General features: G+C 48.9%; 1 protein-coding gene across 2 annotated transcripts in view; it reads right to left on the reverse strand.

Annotated features, from left to right (window-relative positions):
• The window catches only part of ADCY5 (adenylate cyclase 5), a 146967-nt gene that overhangs the window by 17696 nt on the left and 113685 nt on the right, over positions 1–15586 (reverse strand). For both annotated transcript variants that reach the window (XM_032335227.1, XM_032335217.1), the window contains 2 exons: positions 14473–14570; positions 11454–11541 (listed from right to left, as the gene is read on the reverse strand). In XM_032335227.1, coding sequence (XP_032191118.1) covers positions 11454–11541; positions 14473–14570 — 186 coding nt within the window. The remainder of the gene's footprint in view (positions 1–11453; positions 11542–14472; positions 14571–15586) is intronic.

The raw sequence follows: 15586 nt of genomic DNA on the forward strand, positions 1-15586 counted from the left end.
TGTCCAACCATGCCCTCTTCATCTCCAAAGAAACCTCGATTTAAAAAGATGTTGGCAGACACATAGAAACAAAGGGGTGGACTTGGGCTTCCCCTGCCCCTCCCACCTCAGTGCCTCCTGGTGAGGCTGGTCTGCTACATGAAGTCCAGGTGTCCTATGGAAACCCGGAAGGGCAGACGAGGGTGGAAAAAGTACAGGACCAGGAGTCTGGAGGGTTCTAGACATGGATCTTCCTGTGCGGCCCTCAGCAAGTCACATCCCTTCTCTGCAGGCTCCCCATCGGTTGGACTCTCAGGGCCCTGAGCATGTGTGCACATTCTGGCTGAGGAGGCCAGACTACAAGGCTCATCCCTCCTCTGATATGGATAGGATGGTCACACAGACAACTAAACAGGCAAGAGGACACCCTGTAACCACGAGGTGACTGCTCATTCCTACTGTGCAAGAGACTGGCTTGTGTGCTATGGTGTTTGCTCCTGGCCAGTATGGGGACCTTGGTCTACTGCTCCCCAGCTGCAACCCCCCTCATTATATGCAGAGCACCCACATGGGCCCATCACACCCGCCCCACAGGGCTTTGGGGAGCTGGCAGTTACATGTTGATGTGCCTGCTGCCTGCTGTGCTGGCAGTCACAGACTCCTTCATCTCTGACCCAGAAGTCTTGTGTCCCCTGCCAGAATCCATGACATAGTAAGGTTCACTTCCTAGCTTACCAGTAAGGTGAACCCGAATCTCAGACCCTTTACAGTTCTTGCCATTAAGTAAGTGCCCTGCTCACCCCTCGGTGTTGGGCTTCGAGCTGGGTATGCGTGTTGGGAAGCAGTGTATCTTTTCCACCCAAATGCCCTTCCAGCCTTCCAACAAGGCCACCTCCTATTCAGCAGAAGGAGAGAGAGGACCACAGGGAAGGACACACACAGCAATGGTAGAGGTCTCACAGCCTCACGCTCCACTTTGGATTCCAACAGGCGCCCCCCCCCCATCCATATTCACATATCATCAAGTCTGTGGCATTATTCTGAAAATACACTTCCTTTTGGAGTAAGAAAGAAGACACTCTGGTTAAAGCCACTTCTGTGGTAGAAGGAAAGCCATGTGTGATTTGGAGAGCATAAGCTTCAATGAACATCCTGCTTAATGACACAGAGAACAGAATATTCCACTCAAAGGAACAGAGTGAATCCAGAAACAATGCCTGACATTTCTGATCGGTTTATTTTGACAAGGTTGCCAACATGATGCGGGAAGAATAGCCTTTAAACAAATGTTGCGGAGGCACCTGGATATCCACAGGCAGAAGAATAGCGCTGGGCCCCTCCTTCTCACCACATATAAAAATTGCCTTGAAATGGATCAGAGACATAAATGCAAGGGATAAAACTACAGGACTTGTGGAAGAAAATATGCAAGCCAATCCTTGGGACTTTGGGTTGCGCAATGGTTTCTTAGAGCACCAACAGCAAAGAAAGAAAGAACGAATGGAGGGACGAAGGGAGGAGAGAAGGGAAAGGAAGGAAAGGAAAAAAGAAAGAAAAAATCGATTAGTTGGATGTCATCAACATTTAAAAATTTTTGTGCTGCAAATAACACCACAAGAAAGTGAAAAAAAGGCAAGGCTCTAGAAAAATTGGAACCTCTATGCATTTGCTGGTGGGCACAAAAAATGAGGCAGCTGATGTGGAAAACAGTATGACAGTTGCTCAACCAATGACACATTGAGTTCCTGTATGATCCCGCAATTCCACTTCCAGAAATATACCCAGAAGAATAGAAAGCAGAGGCTTGTACACCTATTTGCGGACTTGTGTTCACAACTCACAATGGCCGAAAGGTGGAAGACCTAAGTGTCCACCTATGGAAGAATGGATAAACCGAATGGGGAATATACATGTAATGGAGTATCATTCAGCCTCAAGGAATGGAATGCTGGGCCCTGCTACAGTGTGGACGTCACCCTGAAGACAGCAGGTGGAGTGAAAGAAGTCACAAAAGGATAAGTAGTATAGGATTCCACTTTTTACAAAAAGATTTATGTGTTTATTTGAGAGGGAGAGATTGAGCGAGCACGAGTGGAAGGGGCAGAGGGAGAGGGAGAGAGAAAATCTCAAGCAGATTCTGCACTGAGCACAGATCCCAATGCGGGGCTGGATCCCTTGACTCTGAGATCACCACCTGAGCTGAAACCAAAAGTCGGATGCTTCCCTGATGGGACCACACAGGCGTCCCGCTGTAGGATTCCACTTGTATGAGATACCATAGAACTGCAGTGGCATGGTGGTTGCCAGGAGTGAGGGCAGAATGGGGAGGTACGGTTTAATGGGTTTAAAGCTTTGGTCTGGGAAGCTGAAGTTCTGGAGATGGCTGGTGCTGACCTTTGCACAGCGATGTGAATGCATTTCACGCTGCTCAACTGTACATTTGGAAAAGGTTACCATGGAAAATTCTGTATTATGTGCATTTAAAAAAGAAAGTGAAACCCAGTAAATGGGAGAGAATTGTTGCAAATTATATATCTAATGAGGGTCTTGTAACCAGAATACAAGGGTCTCCTCTTATCCATCTTATTCCAAGACCCCCCCCACTAGATGTCTGAAATTGCAGACAGTCCTGAAATTGTATATACTATGCTTTTTCCTCTACATACACACTTAGGATAAAGCTTAATTTATAAATTAGGCACAGTAAGAGCTTAATAACAGTAACTACTAATAAAATGGGACAATTATAACAACGTAGTGTGATAAAAGTTATGTGACTGTGGTCTCTCTCTCTCAAAACATTTTGCCGGATTCACCCTTCTGCTGGTAATGTGAGGTAAAGTGCCACATGATGGGATGTGGTGAGGGGAATGACATCAGCACTGTGACGTAGCGTTAGGTTCCCACTGACCTTCTGACCACAGGTCTACTGCTTCCAGACCATAGCTGACCCCAGGAACTAAAACCACAGAAAGTGAAACCCTAGATAAGGTTTACTGTATACAAAGAGCTCTTATGACTCGACAATAAGACAAATAACCCAATTAAAAATGGAACAATGATTTGAATAGCTGATTCTCAAAAAAATCTATATAAATGGCCAAGAAGCACACAAAGGATGTTTGTCATTAATCATCAGGGAAATGCAATCCAAAAGAGGAGATACCACTTCACACTCCCTAGAAGGCTATACGCTAGAGTCAGGTGTTGGTGCCAGCGTTGGTGAGGATGTAGAGAAGCTGGGTGGAATGCAAAACAGGGCAGCCGCTTTGGAAAACAGGTGGGCTGTGTCTCAAAACGATAAGCACAGTTACCAGATGACCCAACAACTCTACGCCTAGGTATTTACCCAAGAGAACTGAAAACCTAAGGGCCCGTAAGAGCTTGTATACAAAAGTTCTTAGCAGTACTATTCATCATAGCCTGAAAGTGGAAACCACTCCAAGGTCCATCCCCTCAGGGATGAACAAAGTGGGACACAGCCACACAATGTGACATCATTTGGCCGTAAAACAGAGTGAAATGCTGTCACATGGTACAACATGGGTGAACCCTGAAAGTATTATGCTAAGGGAAAGAAACAAATGGCCCCATATTGTATGATTTCAGGCAAATGCATACAGAAAGAGTTTGAGGCTGCCAGGGGCTGTGCGAAGCAGGGAAGGAAGAGGGACCGCTAAGACGTCTGGGGTTCCCTTGCATCACTACATGAATGTACTAAAAACAATTACAACTTCATCTGAATCTTCTTATGTGAATTGTAGCTCAGTAAAGCACTCCTTAAAAAACCCTGCACAAGCTCTGACTAGCTGTCGGACCCTGGGGAAGGCATCAAGGGCTCTGAGCACAAGTTTTCTTATCGATACCTGAGAGATATCTCTCTCCCAAGAGGGCTATAAGACTCAATGAAATGATCCATTTTAAAGTGCTTTGTAAGCTGCGAAATTCAAGAGAAAATTTAGTTAATATTTGCATTTTTTTAAAAGAGCTCTGTTGCCAATAGGAATGAAAGTCCTTGTTTCCTAGTAAAGGGATTTTTTTTGTTTCACAGCTGGGGAAAGTGTCCTGGCACTAGCCTGAAGTACGACAGATGGTTCCCAGTTTGTGTCTGCTTCAAATGTTGCCATTCCATCGTACTCCTCTTAACCCATGTTACTTAAATTGTTTCAGTTCTGATCATCCTACCCATCAATCGAAGGGTACAAGTAGATGCTAGCCGAAGGTGGCTGGAGGGACAGGCTACGCGCATGGGCTTCCTGGGGATGGTGGGACCAGGAGCCCACAGGAGCCACCTAGGGGTCAGGAGAAGAACTTCAGGCTATTTTTTACATTGAATCCAGAATGTAGTTCTAACATCTAATGAACGGTTGATGGGTGGTGGGGGGCTGGGGGGTGTTTATATATATATTAAAATTAATTTTTATTAGTTTCAGAGGTAGAATTTAGTGATTCATCAGTTTCATGTAACATCTGGTGTCCTTCCATCAAGTGCCCTCCTTAATACCCATCACCCTATTATCCCTTCCCCGCTACCCCCCTCCCCTCCAGCAACCTTCAATTTGTTTCCTAGAGTTCGGCATCTCTTATGGTTTGCCTCCCTCTCTATTTTCATCTTGTTCTTCCTTCCCTTCCCCTATGTTCATCTCTTTTGTTTAAATGCCACATATCAGTGAAATATGGTATTTGTCTTTTCTCTGACATATTTCACTTAGCATAATAACCTCTAGTTTCATCTATACCATTGCAAATGGCAAGATTTCATTCTTTTTGATGGCCAAGTAATATTCCATTGTATGTATATACCACATCTTCCTTATCCATTCATTAGTCGATGGGCATCTGGGCTCTTTCCATAGTTTGGTTCTTGTGGACATTGCTGTGATAAAAACTGGGATACAGGTTCCCCTTTGAATCACTACGTTCATATTCTTTGGATAAATACCTAGCAGTACAATTGCTGGGTCATGCAGTAGTTCGATTTTTAACTTCATGCATTGAGTTGTTACAAGCCAATTTCTCATCACCCTTTTTAAAAAATTTATTTATTTTTAAAGATTTTATTTATTTGTCAGAGAAAGACAGCACAAGCAGAGAGAGTGGTAAGCAGAGGGAGAAGCAGGCTCTTTGCTGAGCAGGGAGCCTGACATGGAGCTCGATCCCAGCACCCTGGGTCATGACTGGAGCCAAAGGCAGGTACTTAACTGACTGAGCAACCCAGGCACCCTTCTTGTCACCCTTTAAAAAGAACTGCTCTAAACTTTAATACCTCAGGCAGGAACCCAGGAATTGGTGTCTTGAAATCTCCAGAAGATTCGACATCCTGCTCTGGTAATGGTTTATAGAGTATCTCATCTCCTGTGATCAGAGAATTCATCTGTATGTTTGCCCTAAATCCTGTCTTTACTAATCCCAGTGTGGATGGTGAAAGTCTTCACCCAGGGCACGTCTTCTCACAGGGACGCACCACGGCTGCGCAAAGACCCTGGAGACCATTTCTTTACAGCAGGATAATTGTGCCCATGCAACCCAATTGTTCAATGCCTGCTCACTCGCAATTACAGCTCAGAAAAAGGATTGATTTTTTAAAAATTCCAAACTAGTACTTTCCTTGTCTGATTAGTTCAAATCAATTCAACATAAAAAACAGGAGTGGGGACATAATTAATAAATCATGACTGGGGTGAAGGGCAGTTTTGATCCTGGCCTTTCATAAAGCCTCCAGGCAAATCAATGGCAAGCCTGGGGCCCTGGTTCCCTGTCTGTGATGTGGGGTCAGGGTAGTATAGTGGAAAAAATGATGAAATCTGATGGGAGAGGGGATGCCTGGGTGGCTCAGTCAGTTAAGCATCTGCCTTTGGCTCAGGTCATGATCTCAGGGTCTCAGGTGTGTCGTCCTCTGTGCTCAGCAGGGAGTGTGCTTGTCCCTCACCCTCTGGCCCCGGCCCCACTTGTGCTGTCTCTCTAATAAATGAAATCTTTTTAAAAAAATCTGATGGAAAAAATCTTAAGAAAACTGTCTTTCTGACAAGAAACCAATTTTAAAAAGCAGTAGCTTCTACTTCACAAAATTTTATTTAAAAGCTATGGAAACTTCAGAGGCCAACCAAGGCAGGCAGAAGCTGACCAAGCTCCATACCACTGCTCTCCCAGGGATTAAACGGACACATTAACAAAGGCAGTGTCTTTAAGAAGAAGGACTATGGGCTCAGGAGTCACGAACCACTGGGGTTTAAACCCCAGCTCTACCACTCCCTAGCCTAAAGGCTTCGGGAAGGCTGCCTCACCTCAGAGCCTCCTCGTCCTCATCTGCAGGACAGTTGTAATAAAAGCCACCTTAGAGGCTTAGGAAACACAGCTCAAAGGGGCAGAGCTGGGATCCAGACCCTATACTGCCGGACTCAGAAGCTGTGGGAGGAACCTGAGACACGCCTCCTGAAGTGAAGAGTTCTCTATCCCCAAAGGAACACAAGTCTCACAATGACAACCTCCCCTTAACAGAGTGGGACCCTGAGCATGCTGGTGGGAGGCGAGTGGGGGCATTCTCCAGTCCTCCCAGGATAGAAGATACCTAAGAGGTAATAGTACTGCTGAGTAGTCAGACCCTATTTCAGAAACCGGGGACAGCGGTCAGGCTGCAGGGGTCAAAAGGAGAGCCGGCACAGCGAGGGACCTGGTGAGCACAGTCAGGCTGCAGGGAGGGAGAAGAGGTTTCTGGAGACTGCACAGAGCCCACAGAGCCTAGATGCAGCTCTGCTCACAGTTCCCAGGAGCTCAGACAGCTGGGCCCCAGAAGTCCATGGGGGGCAAGCTAAAAGAGAGCCAGCAGCCTGGAGGAGAAGGAGATTTAAATACACACATGTATGTACCCATGTACACACATACACACACACATACACACACACACACACACACACACACACACACACACACACTGCAAGAACTATGGCATCGAGTCTTCCTTCTGTGCCTATCTACTCCCAGCCCCAAAATGCAGGAGAGGAGTCTGGCCTTTCTATTAAGGAAGTGCTAAAGAGCCACAGTGAAGACAGGGAGTCCAGGCCAGAATGTGGGGAAAGGAGGGAGCCACCCCTTTCTACCTATCTGAGCGGTGGTGGCAAAAATGCTGGCACTCTCAGAAGTAGGTCTAGGGTGGCTCGGTCAGTTAAGCATGTGCCTTTTGGCTCAGGTCATAATCCCAGGGTCCTGGGATCAAGTCCTGCGTGGGACTCCCTGCTCAGCAGACAGTCTGCTTCTCCCTCTCTCTCTGCTCATGCTCTCTCTCAAAATAAATAAATAAAATCTTAAAAACAAAATGAAAACAAATACAAAAACCAACATAGGCCTGGGCTTCCTCACTGGATGATAAGGCAGAAGCCACAGGGAGGTTAATGGAGCAAGTTAGTGGTGCCCAAAGAGGGAAAATGCTATACTCAGGAGACATGAGTGAGCTCACCATCCCTGGAGGTAACCAAGCAGAGGCTAACCCATCCTCGCATGCTTGTCATAAAGGGATTCCAACCTCAGGTGGGTGTCTGGGATGCTTCACTACTCCAGCCATTTCCAATTTGAGATTCCCAGCCTGCGGACCCCGTGTGATGACAAGGAGGGATTTAGCATGGCTTTTTCTAGGATGAGCAGCTCTGGTGCCCAGGTCAGCACGGATGCCGAGGGAAGGGAGGAGTGACATGTCGGATGTCCCGACTGACCCCAGAAGAAAAGAAGTGCTTGAGGGAGGAACCTTAGGGCAAAGCAGCCCGGAGACAGCAGGGTCCTGAAGGGCAGGCAGCTAATGGGGCAACAAGACCAGGAGACCAAGGCTAGCTCCACATCTAGGTGTGAGTGTGAACTGGGCCTCTCTTGTCAGGAGATCAAACAAGCCCAGGACGAAAAGGCCATCAGAGCCCTGGGTGGTGAACGTCACCCAGGAAGGTCCCAGGCAGCGCTCCCCGACACACAGCTAAGACAACAAAGTGGGCTGGTTTCAACTAACTCAGCCCACACTTTCTTCACAGTTCTCTCATCAAAAAGGGTAAACTAGGGACATTTGAGCAAGTAAGCCCCTGCTGTGCTAGGGACATGGGAGAACAAAGGGAACAGAGAAAGCCACCGTGGCTGACAGAGCCGCCCGGTATAGATCTGCTGAGCCCAGGCCGCAGGTAATTTAGGAACTGTCGTATCTCATCACGAAGCCACCACCCGTGACTCCTGAAAAACCGTGGAACGAAGATGAGAGATGTCTGGGGTCTAGCAAAGGGCAAATGTTTTCAAAGGGAAAACAGAAGGACATGGAAAATTCCAGTCTAGTCAGTGTCGGGGCCATACCTGAGAATGTGAGATAAAATCAACTCTCAGTCGGGGCTCCACCACAGGCCACACACCATGGGGACACAGAGGCCAAAGGAGAATTACCCTTCACATCTTAGTGTGCCAACAGTTCGTCCACAGCACGGAGGAGGAAAGGATAACGAAATGGGAGAGGAATTCATACTGCAAACAACTTCTCAGGTTGGGGTCTACTTCCCAGAAAGTGGAGAAATGCTGAGATGATGCATCAGAGATGGGGCGGGGCGAGGGTGGAGGGGAAAGGACCCAGCAGGACCTGAAGGCGGGTGTTCAAGTCTACTTGACTCTTGGCCCAAATCAGTGGGGGCAAGACTTGATAAGTCAGGGAGCACTTCTTTCCTAAATAAATTGTTTAGAGGATCTATACTGTAAGATGGAAGCAGCAGCCTCCCCGGGTTGAGGAGGGGCTGTGTGTGGAGGGGCGAGGGATGAAGTGGGGCCAGGAGGAAGGCATTTCCTTCCCCAGCCTCCCCTGAGGGGACCCTGGCCTCCTCAGAGCTGTCAGAAAAATCAGTGGGCTGGACAAAGGAACTGAGAATAAACTTACTGAATGTGACACCGATTACAAAATAGATTCAATGAGACACAAGGAGGCAGGAATGATTTTCATAAATAATCCTGAAGAGTAGCAAGAAGAATTCACCGGACCAAAGTATGAACTCAAAATGGCCAGGGCAAGTGGGAGATGAGCCTTCCTCCCCGTCTCCTCCCCTACGCCCGGATATACGTGTGGGTCAGGAAACCCAAACCAAGTGAAATCAGGGTAGCTCAGGCTTACCAAAGCAGCTAACAGGAAAGAGGGAAATCTAGGTTCTAGTTTTAAAATCAGAGACCACATACAGCTTTGATTCTGACTGGAATAAGCTAATTAGGTACCTCAAACAGACAAGGACTTTGCCTCAGATTATAACTTAAAAAGAAAATAGATTCTTCTGGACATTCAAAACAGAATGTTTAAAGGCCCTTTTTAGCTGTGGTGTACTGTTTTTGTTTTTGTCTGGTTGTGGTGACTTACTGTGGTAAAACATATATTTCATCAGGTTAGCATTTTCACCATTTTTAAGCATACGATTTAGTGGCATTAACTCTCTGCACACAGTCGAGCAACTGTCACAGTTCCATTCCGGGAATGCTCTAGTTCCAGACCCTTCCATCACTCCATACAGAATGTCTGCATGCATGGGGGCGCCTGGGTGGCTCAGTGGTTTAAGCCGCTGCCTTCGGCTCAGGTCATGATCTCAGGGTCCTGGGATCGGGTCCCGCATCGAGCTCTCTGCTCAGCAGGGAGCCTGCTTCCCTCTCTCTCTCTCTGCCTGCCCCACATCTACTTGTGATTTCTCTCTGTCAAATAAATAAATAAAATCTTAAAAAAAAAAAAAAAAAAGAAAGTCTGCATGCATGAAGCCGTAGCTCCCCATCCCTGCTCCTTCAACCCCAGGACCATCTAGTCTATTTCCTGTCTCTGTGAGTTTGCCTATTCCAGAGATTCCATAAGTGGAATCCTATAGTCTATGTCCTTTCGGGTCTGGCCTCTTCCACTCAGCATGTTTTCAAGGTGCGTCCATGTTGTAGGGTGTGTCAGAGCTTCACAACCTTCCGTGGGTAGATAACATTCCCTCACAGAAATGCCATTTTTGTTTATTCACCTGTCCATGGATAGTTGCGTCGTTTCTACCTTTTGGCAGTTGCGAATGTACCACATGCTTCTACAGCCACGAGATGGAGAAAGTGGAACTGGCTCCTGGGACAAAGCGGGTGGGGGCTGGGGGTGTGGGGGAGGGAGGCATGAGAACAGCAAGACCAAAAGGCAAGGTGGGACTGAACAGAGAGCCTTGAGGAAGGAGCGGGTGAAAGGCTGGAAATCAGGATTAAATCCTACACTGCTCCAGATGATTCCCGGGGGGCCTTCCAGTTCTGATCATTGGTCCACTAAGACCTTGACCATTAGATAATTAAACATTATAGTTATAATGAAATACCCTGCCTGGAGGGTGGAGAGAGAAAGGGGAATTTGGAGGCAATCAAGGTCTAATCCCTCCAGAAGAAGAACTCAGTGGCCACGGCGGTGTAGGTAGAGAATGATGGCGGAGACGGCCCCCCACTTTTCCTGGGGCTTGGCTCCAAGTGAGCATCAAAGAGGAGCAGAGAAATGATTTCCACAGAAGCTGGAAGGGCTCGTGCACTTTCTGGGACTAGGCTGGCCTGTGCGGGAAGTCTTTTTTTTTTTTTTAAGATTTTATTTCTTTATTTGACACAGAGAGAGAGAGAGAGATCACAAGTAGGCAGAGAGGCAGGCAGAGAGAGGGGGAAGCAGGCTCACTGCTGAGCAGAGAGCCCGATGCGGGGCTCGATCCCAGGACCCCGAGATCATGACCTGAGCCGAAGGCAGAGGCTTAACCCACTGAGCCACCCAGGCGCCCCTGTGAGGGAAGTCTTCAATCACTAGGGAAGGAAATGAGGGAAAGGCTTGGTGGACAGGGCAAAGGGGAACATGAATGGCTTCCACCACAGACCAGAATGGCTTGTGGCCAGGTCCGAAGGAAGGATACAGCGTTGGGACGGGGGTGAGGGGGGCACAGCATGCCTAAGAGAAAGAGGAAATATGGGAGAAAAACAGAGAACAGGGTCTCATGCCCACGTTCTTGACTGTGTGGCTCTGTCGGAAACACTGAACCACTCTGGGCCACTCTCCTCATCTCTCTGATGACTGGCTCAAAAGCCATCATCCCTATGGTCCCCTCCAAGGCCAATTCCAGGCACATGGGGGGCACTGAAGAGGGTGTTGCGAGAGGTCTCTTCCATACTCACTCTTCCAGCAAATATTTACTGACCACTGCTTTGTGCTAGACGCCTTTGTCCTGACACCAAGCAGACGGACAGGAGGGACAGTGGCACGACCTTCTTGTCGCCAAGGTTGACAAAGGCAAATGAGAATAACTACCACCACGATCGCCACGAATAACGCACTCCCTGTGGTCTATGTCACTGCCGATGCCAAGCCAGAGGGGTGCCCCAGCATCATGCACCCCGACGCCAAATGCGACTCCTGGGCTCCTGGGAGGAGCTCCTATCAGCGGGCCGGGAAGGGAGGGAAGAAGGCGACAGAGGGCTCAGGTGCCAGCCAGACTCACCTTCACGCAGGAGTAGATCACGGACACAAATACCACCAACGTCAGCAGCAGGAAACAGGTCAGGTAGAAACTCAACATGAACACGGAGCTGGAAAAAGAGAGGGGGTGGGGAATTCTGGGGGCTCTGAAAGCCTCTGGAAGGCGGGAGAGATGGCTCCATCTCCCTGAACCCACTGCCCAGTCTCTTCCGGCCCCTGCCTCACTGAGAAAGGGGCTTACACAGCCCTGTGCACTGACTCAGGACCCCCTCCACAATCACCTGGCTCCTGTTCTTGTCATCTCCCTGCACGGCACAGAAGCCCGAAGGGGGCTGAATGGAGAAGCGAGTGTGTCACCTGCTCGATATTTTGCCTAAATCTTAGCCATCCAGAGACTCACTTCATTTGGCTTGGAAGGACCCATTTTAAAAGTCACCTGGTTATTCCCCCTAGGCAGTTACTGAGGGCTAGGTAAGTAACCATGAAGGCTGAAAACGGGATAGACGACCGTCACTTTTTAACACACATTTGTCAGCAGCCTAAGCAGACACTCTGAGAAACAGCGGTGATGTTTCCTTTTGGGGGACAGAGTGCCTAAACCCTGTATCCTGCCAGGCCCCATGACAAGTCCTAGTCAGCTTGCCAGTTCAACATGGAAATGCAAGGAACCCTCCTACCCCATCCCTGCAGAGGCGGATCACAGGTGACCTTATTGTTCACCATGGGCCAGAATCCTCAGACAGGAGAGCTGCCAGTGCCTTTCCATCTGGCCCTCCTGGGGCAGGGGCTGGCTAAGGTACACCCCGTCATATCAGGAGGCCACAGAAATCCCTTTTCCCTTGCAGGGAGCAAGAGTGGCCCGGAGGTGCCAGGCACTATTAGCAGGTTAAAGGCAAACGGAGGGCTTGACAAGGCAGGCGAATACCTCTAGAGAGGCATTCAAAGGGCATCTTTGTTCCAGGCTCCCCCAGAAGCCAGCACTTAGATGCCTTAAACAAATAGAATGAGGGTAGAGAACTCTCTTCAGAGGGAAAGAAAGATCTTTAAAGTAGCTTTTAATGCTTCTGTAGAGAGAGGACTGCTGAAGCAAAACTTCCATCAACGCCTTGGCAGCTTGGAGCTGTAGCTGGCAGGGAAGGAAGCCACGGCAGGCAGAGCAGGGACCAAGGGAAACCCAGCCCATGAGCCACACTGCAGGAACAAAAGAGTGAGTGGCACAGAGGCAGGGTTACAGGGACCTGGGCTAACTGGGCTATCGGGAGCAGCAATGGGACAGAAAGACTGGGTCGCTTCTTTATACCTGTAGCTCCATTTCCATATAGAAAAAAATGGGGTCCTGTGTCAATAAGGACCCACAGTCACACCAGCTCTGCAGCAGCTCAGCGTGGGTGGCAATGGGCATGAGCGGCACCCACCAGAGTGGAGCTGGGTGCTGGTGTCTGTGGGGTCCGGACAGAGTCCCAGCAGACACACATGTAAGGGCTATCCCTGCAACAGTGTCTCATTACAAATAAAAGACGTATGGAGGCCTTGTGTACCTCCTGATAACATGCACTAAGGAGGACATAGCGCTTCTGTGGGATCCTCACCCAAACTGCATAACCTCAACCGAACTGTGAAAACACATCAGACAAACCCACATGGAGACAGTCTACAAATTAATCAACCATCTCCCATTAGAAGCTCCAAGGCCACAAAAAATAAGCAAAGGCTGAGGAAGCGTCACAGATTAGATGCGACTGTGGAGAACGAAGAGCTAAACGCAGTGTGGGATCCTACCCAGCTGCTGGGACACAAAAAGGCCACTAGGGGCAACAGCAACGCAATTAGATTACGGTCAGTCAGATAATAGCGTCATTCCGGGTTCATCTCTCGCCATTGACCCTGGGCTGCTGTCACAGAAGTGTCCGTGTTGGGGAAAACTAGATGAAGGATGTCTGGAGACTCTGTCTCTATAGCGCTTCTGTAAGTCTACAATTATTTCAAAATGAAAAGTAGAAGGTGCTGGGGTGAGGGGACTCTCCTAGATTCGGCTGGACTTAGGAGACATAACCAAACACAACCAGTGGATCTCGAGTAGATCCCAGCTATGAGGAACTCAGGGCAGGAGCTGGTTGGAGACGACTTCGGATATGTGAACATGAACTTGGTGTTACATGACTGCAGAACTGGGGTTAATTTTGTTTGGTGTGTGGGGCATTGTGGTGAAGAAGGAAAATGCCCTGAAAATAGGTGTATGGTAAGGGCTTTTAGGGGGAAAATGTCCTTTCATCTAAAATTTAAATACTCAGAAAAAAACCAGATGAAACAATGGTAAAACATCATCAATAATTATATCCAGGGGGTAGGTGCTGAGGATATTAATTACCTTGCTTTTCTGTATGTTTGCAATGTTGCATAATAAAATGTCACAAACATGTAGCTACGTGCATACATGCACATACCAGTGTACACACACATGCAGAGATAACACAAGCAATTCTCTTCCTTGTCTCCATGTGACTCTGTGACGATTTACCTAAGACTTCATTTCCAAGAGCCCACTGCCCACAACAGGGTGGTCCCCTAGGGGCCACAGGCCTCCCTCAGGGACACAGCCAGTCCTTGGAAGTGTTCTGGCTTATCTGTGAGAAAAGCCATCAGAACCAGAAATCCATTCTTTGAAATACCCAGAGGAGCAGAAAACCTTTATCTTTTGAAGATGTGTTAACGTTTTTGCAAAAACCAAAGGTCACCCAGAAGCAAACCTGGCAAATACTTTGGGTGATTTAAGGGCGACCGTGGTGTGGGTGACAACGGGGCGAGATGATAAAGGATAAAGTGTCAAAAAGGAGTCTCTCATGCAGCAAGGCAGGCCCGGAGGGCTTCCCACCCTGTCACGGGGGAGTCAGACTCCCGGCTTCCCAGTCCCTCCAAAGACACAAGCGGAAGGCTCTCCTTGTCTGAACAAGCCCACCCCCCGACCCCCTGACCCCCTCCCTGCTCTCCTCCATGACCCTTGTTTCCACCCTCAGAACCCTGCAGCCAGGGACAGTACTCACTGGGGCACGATGGTGATTTGGACAAAGCAGATGAAGAGGAAGACAAGCGAGGCACAGGCCACGTAGGCACCGAATCGGTCATCCACCTGCTTGGAGTACTGAGAGGAGGGCGCAGGGTGAGGGGGCCCGGTCTGCTCCAGCCCCGCCCAGCCCAGACACGCGGGCAGCCCACTCCCAACACCTGGGAGAAAACTGCCCTAGCCCTTGTGCTGAAGAAACTCGTCCGAAGCAACGTTTAACGCAATGCCTGTGGGGCAGCAGCTGGACTGTGTCAAACCGGACACTTTCTGCGGGTCGGGTCACCGTGAGAGTCCTTCATAATGATCCTGGCTTCAATCACGGAGCACCAGCTACCGGCTAGGACACGCGCCCGTCTGTGGTGTCCTCGGCACACCCTCGCAAGAGCCCCAGGAACAGGACCTGTGTAGCTGCCACTTCGCAGAGAAGCCAACAGGAGGCCTGCTGCAAATCACAGAGCTCATCTCCCAGGGGCCAATTCCTCCTGCGACAGCAGCCAGCTGCACCCACTGAGGCTGTGCTGGCACAACGGCACCAGAGAGGGCGCTCGCGGCTCGGGTCCCGTTCCCCAGGGCCAGCAGCGTGTGCTCACAGGTCGGCCTCACAGGGCCAAGGTTGGGTCTGGCTCTGTCACGACTTCACTGGTTGCCTACAGCAAGTCACCCAACCCCTCAGTCACAACTTAAGGAGATGGGACAGAGAGATCTTGACTGTTCCTTCTGACTTTTTGTCAGTGTGCCAAAGGCAGAAGGGAGGTCCTCTGGTGATGATGTTCATAATGGTAACAGCAATAAAAATAAAATAAATACCAACTAACATCACTGAACATCCGTGGCAGATACGATTTTGTGTGTTTTACACATATAGACTTGTTTAACCCTCACTATGCCCTCTGAAGAAGGTCAGAAAACGGAGCCATGAGGAAGTTACGACTTAGCCCTGCTGACCGCGAAATGTCTCCCCAAAATCTCCATCTCCTGAGCACTGTGGCATTGGAACAGGCGACACTGACAAGAAAGGGCACTTTCTATGGTGACGGGGACAATAGGGAACTGTCGTCCTGTCCTCGTTCCCCTAGTCCTGGTCCTGCCCAGGG

The sequence above is a fragment of the Mustela erminea genome, chromosome 1, assembly GCF_009829155.1.
Source record: "Mustela erminea isolate mMusErm1 chromosome 1, mMusErm1.Pri, whole genome shotgun sequence".
Lineage (NCBI taxonomy): Eukaryota > Metazoa > Chordata > Mammalia > Carnivora > Mustelidae > Mustela > Mustela erminea.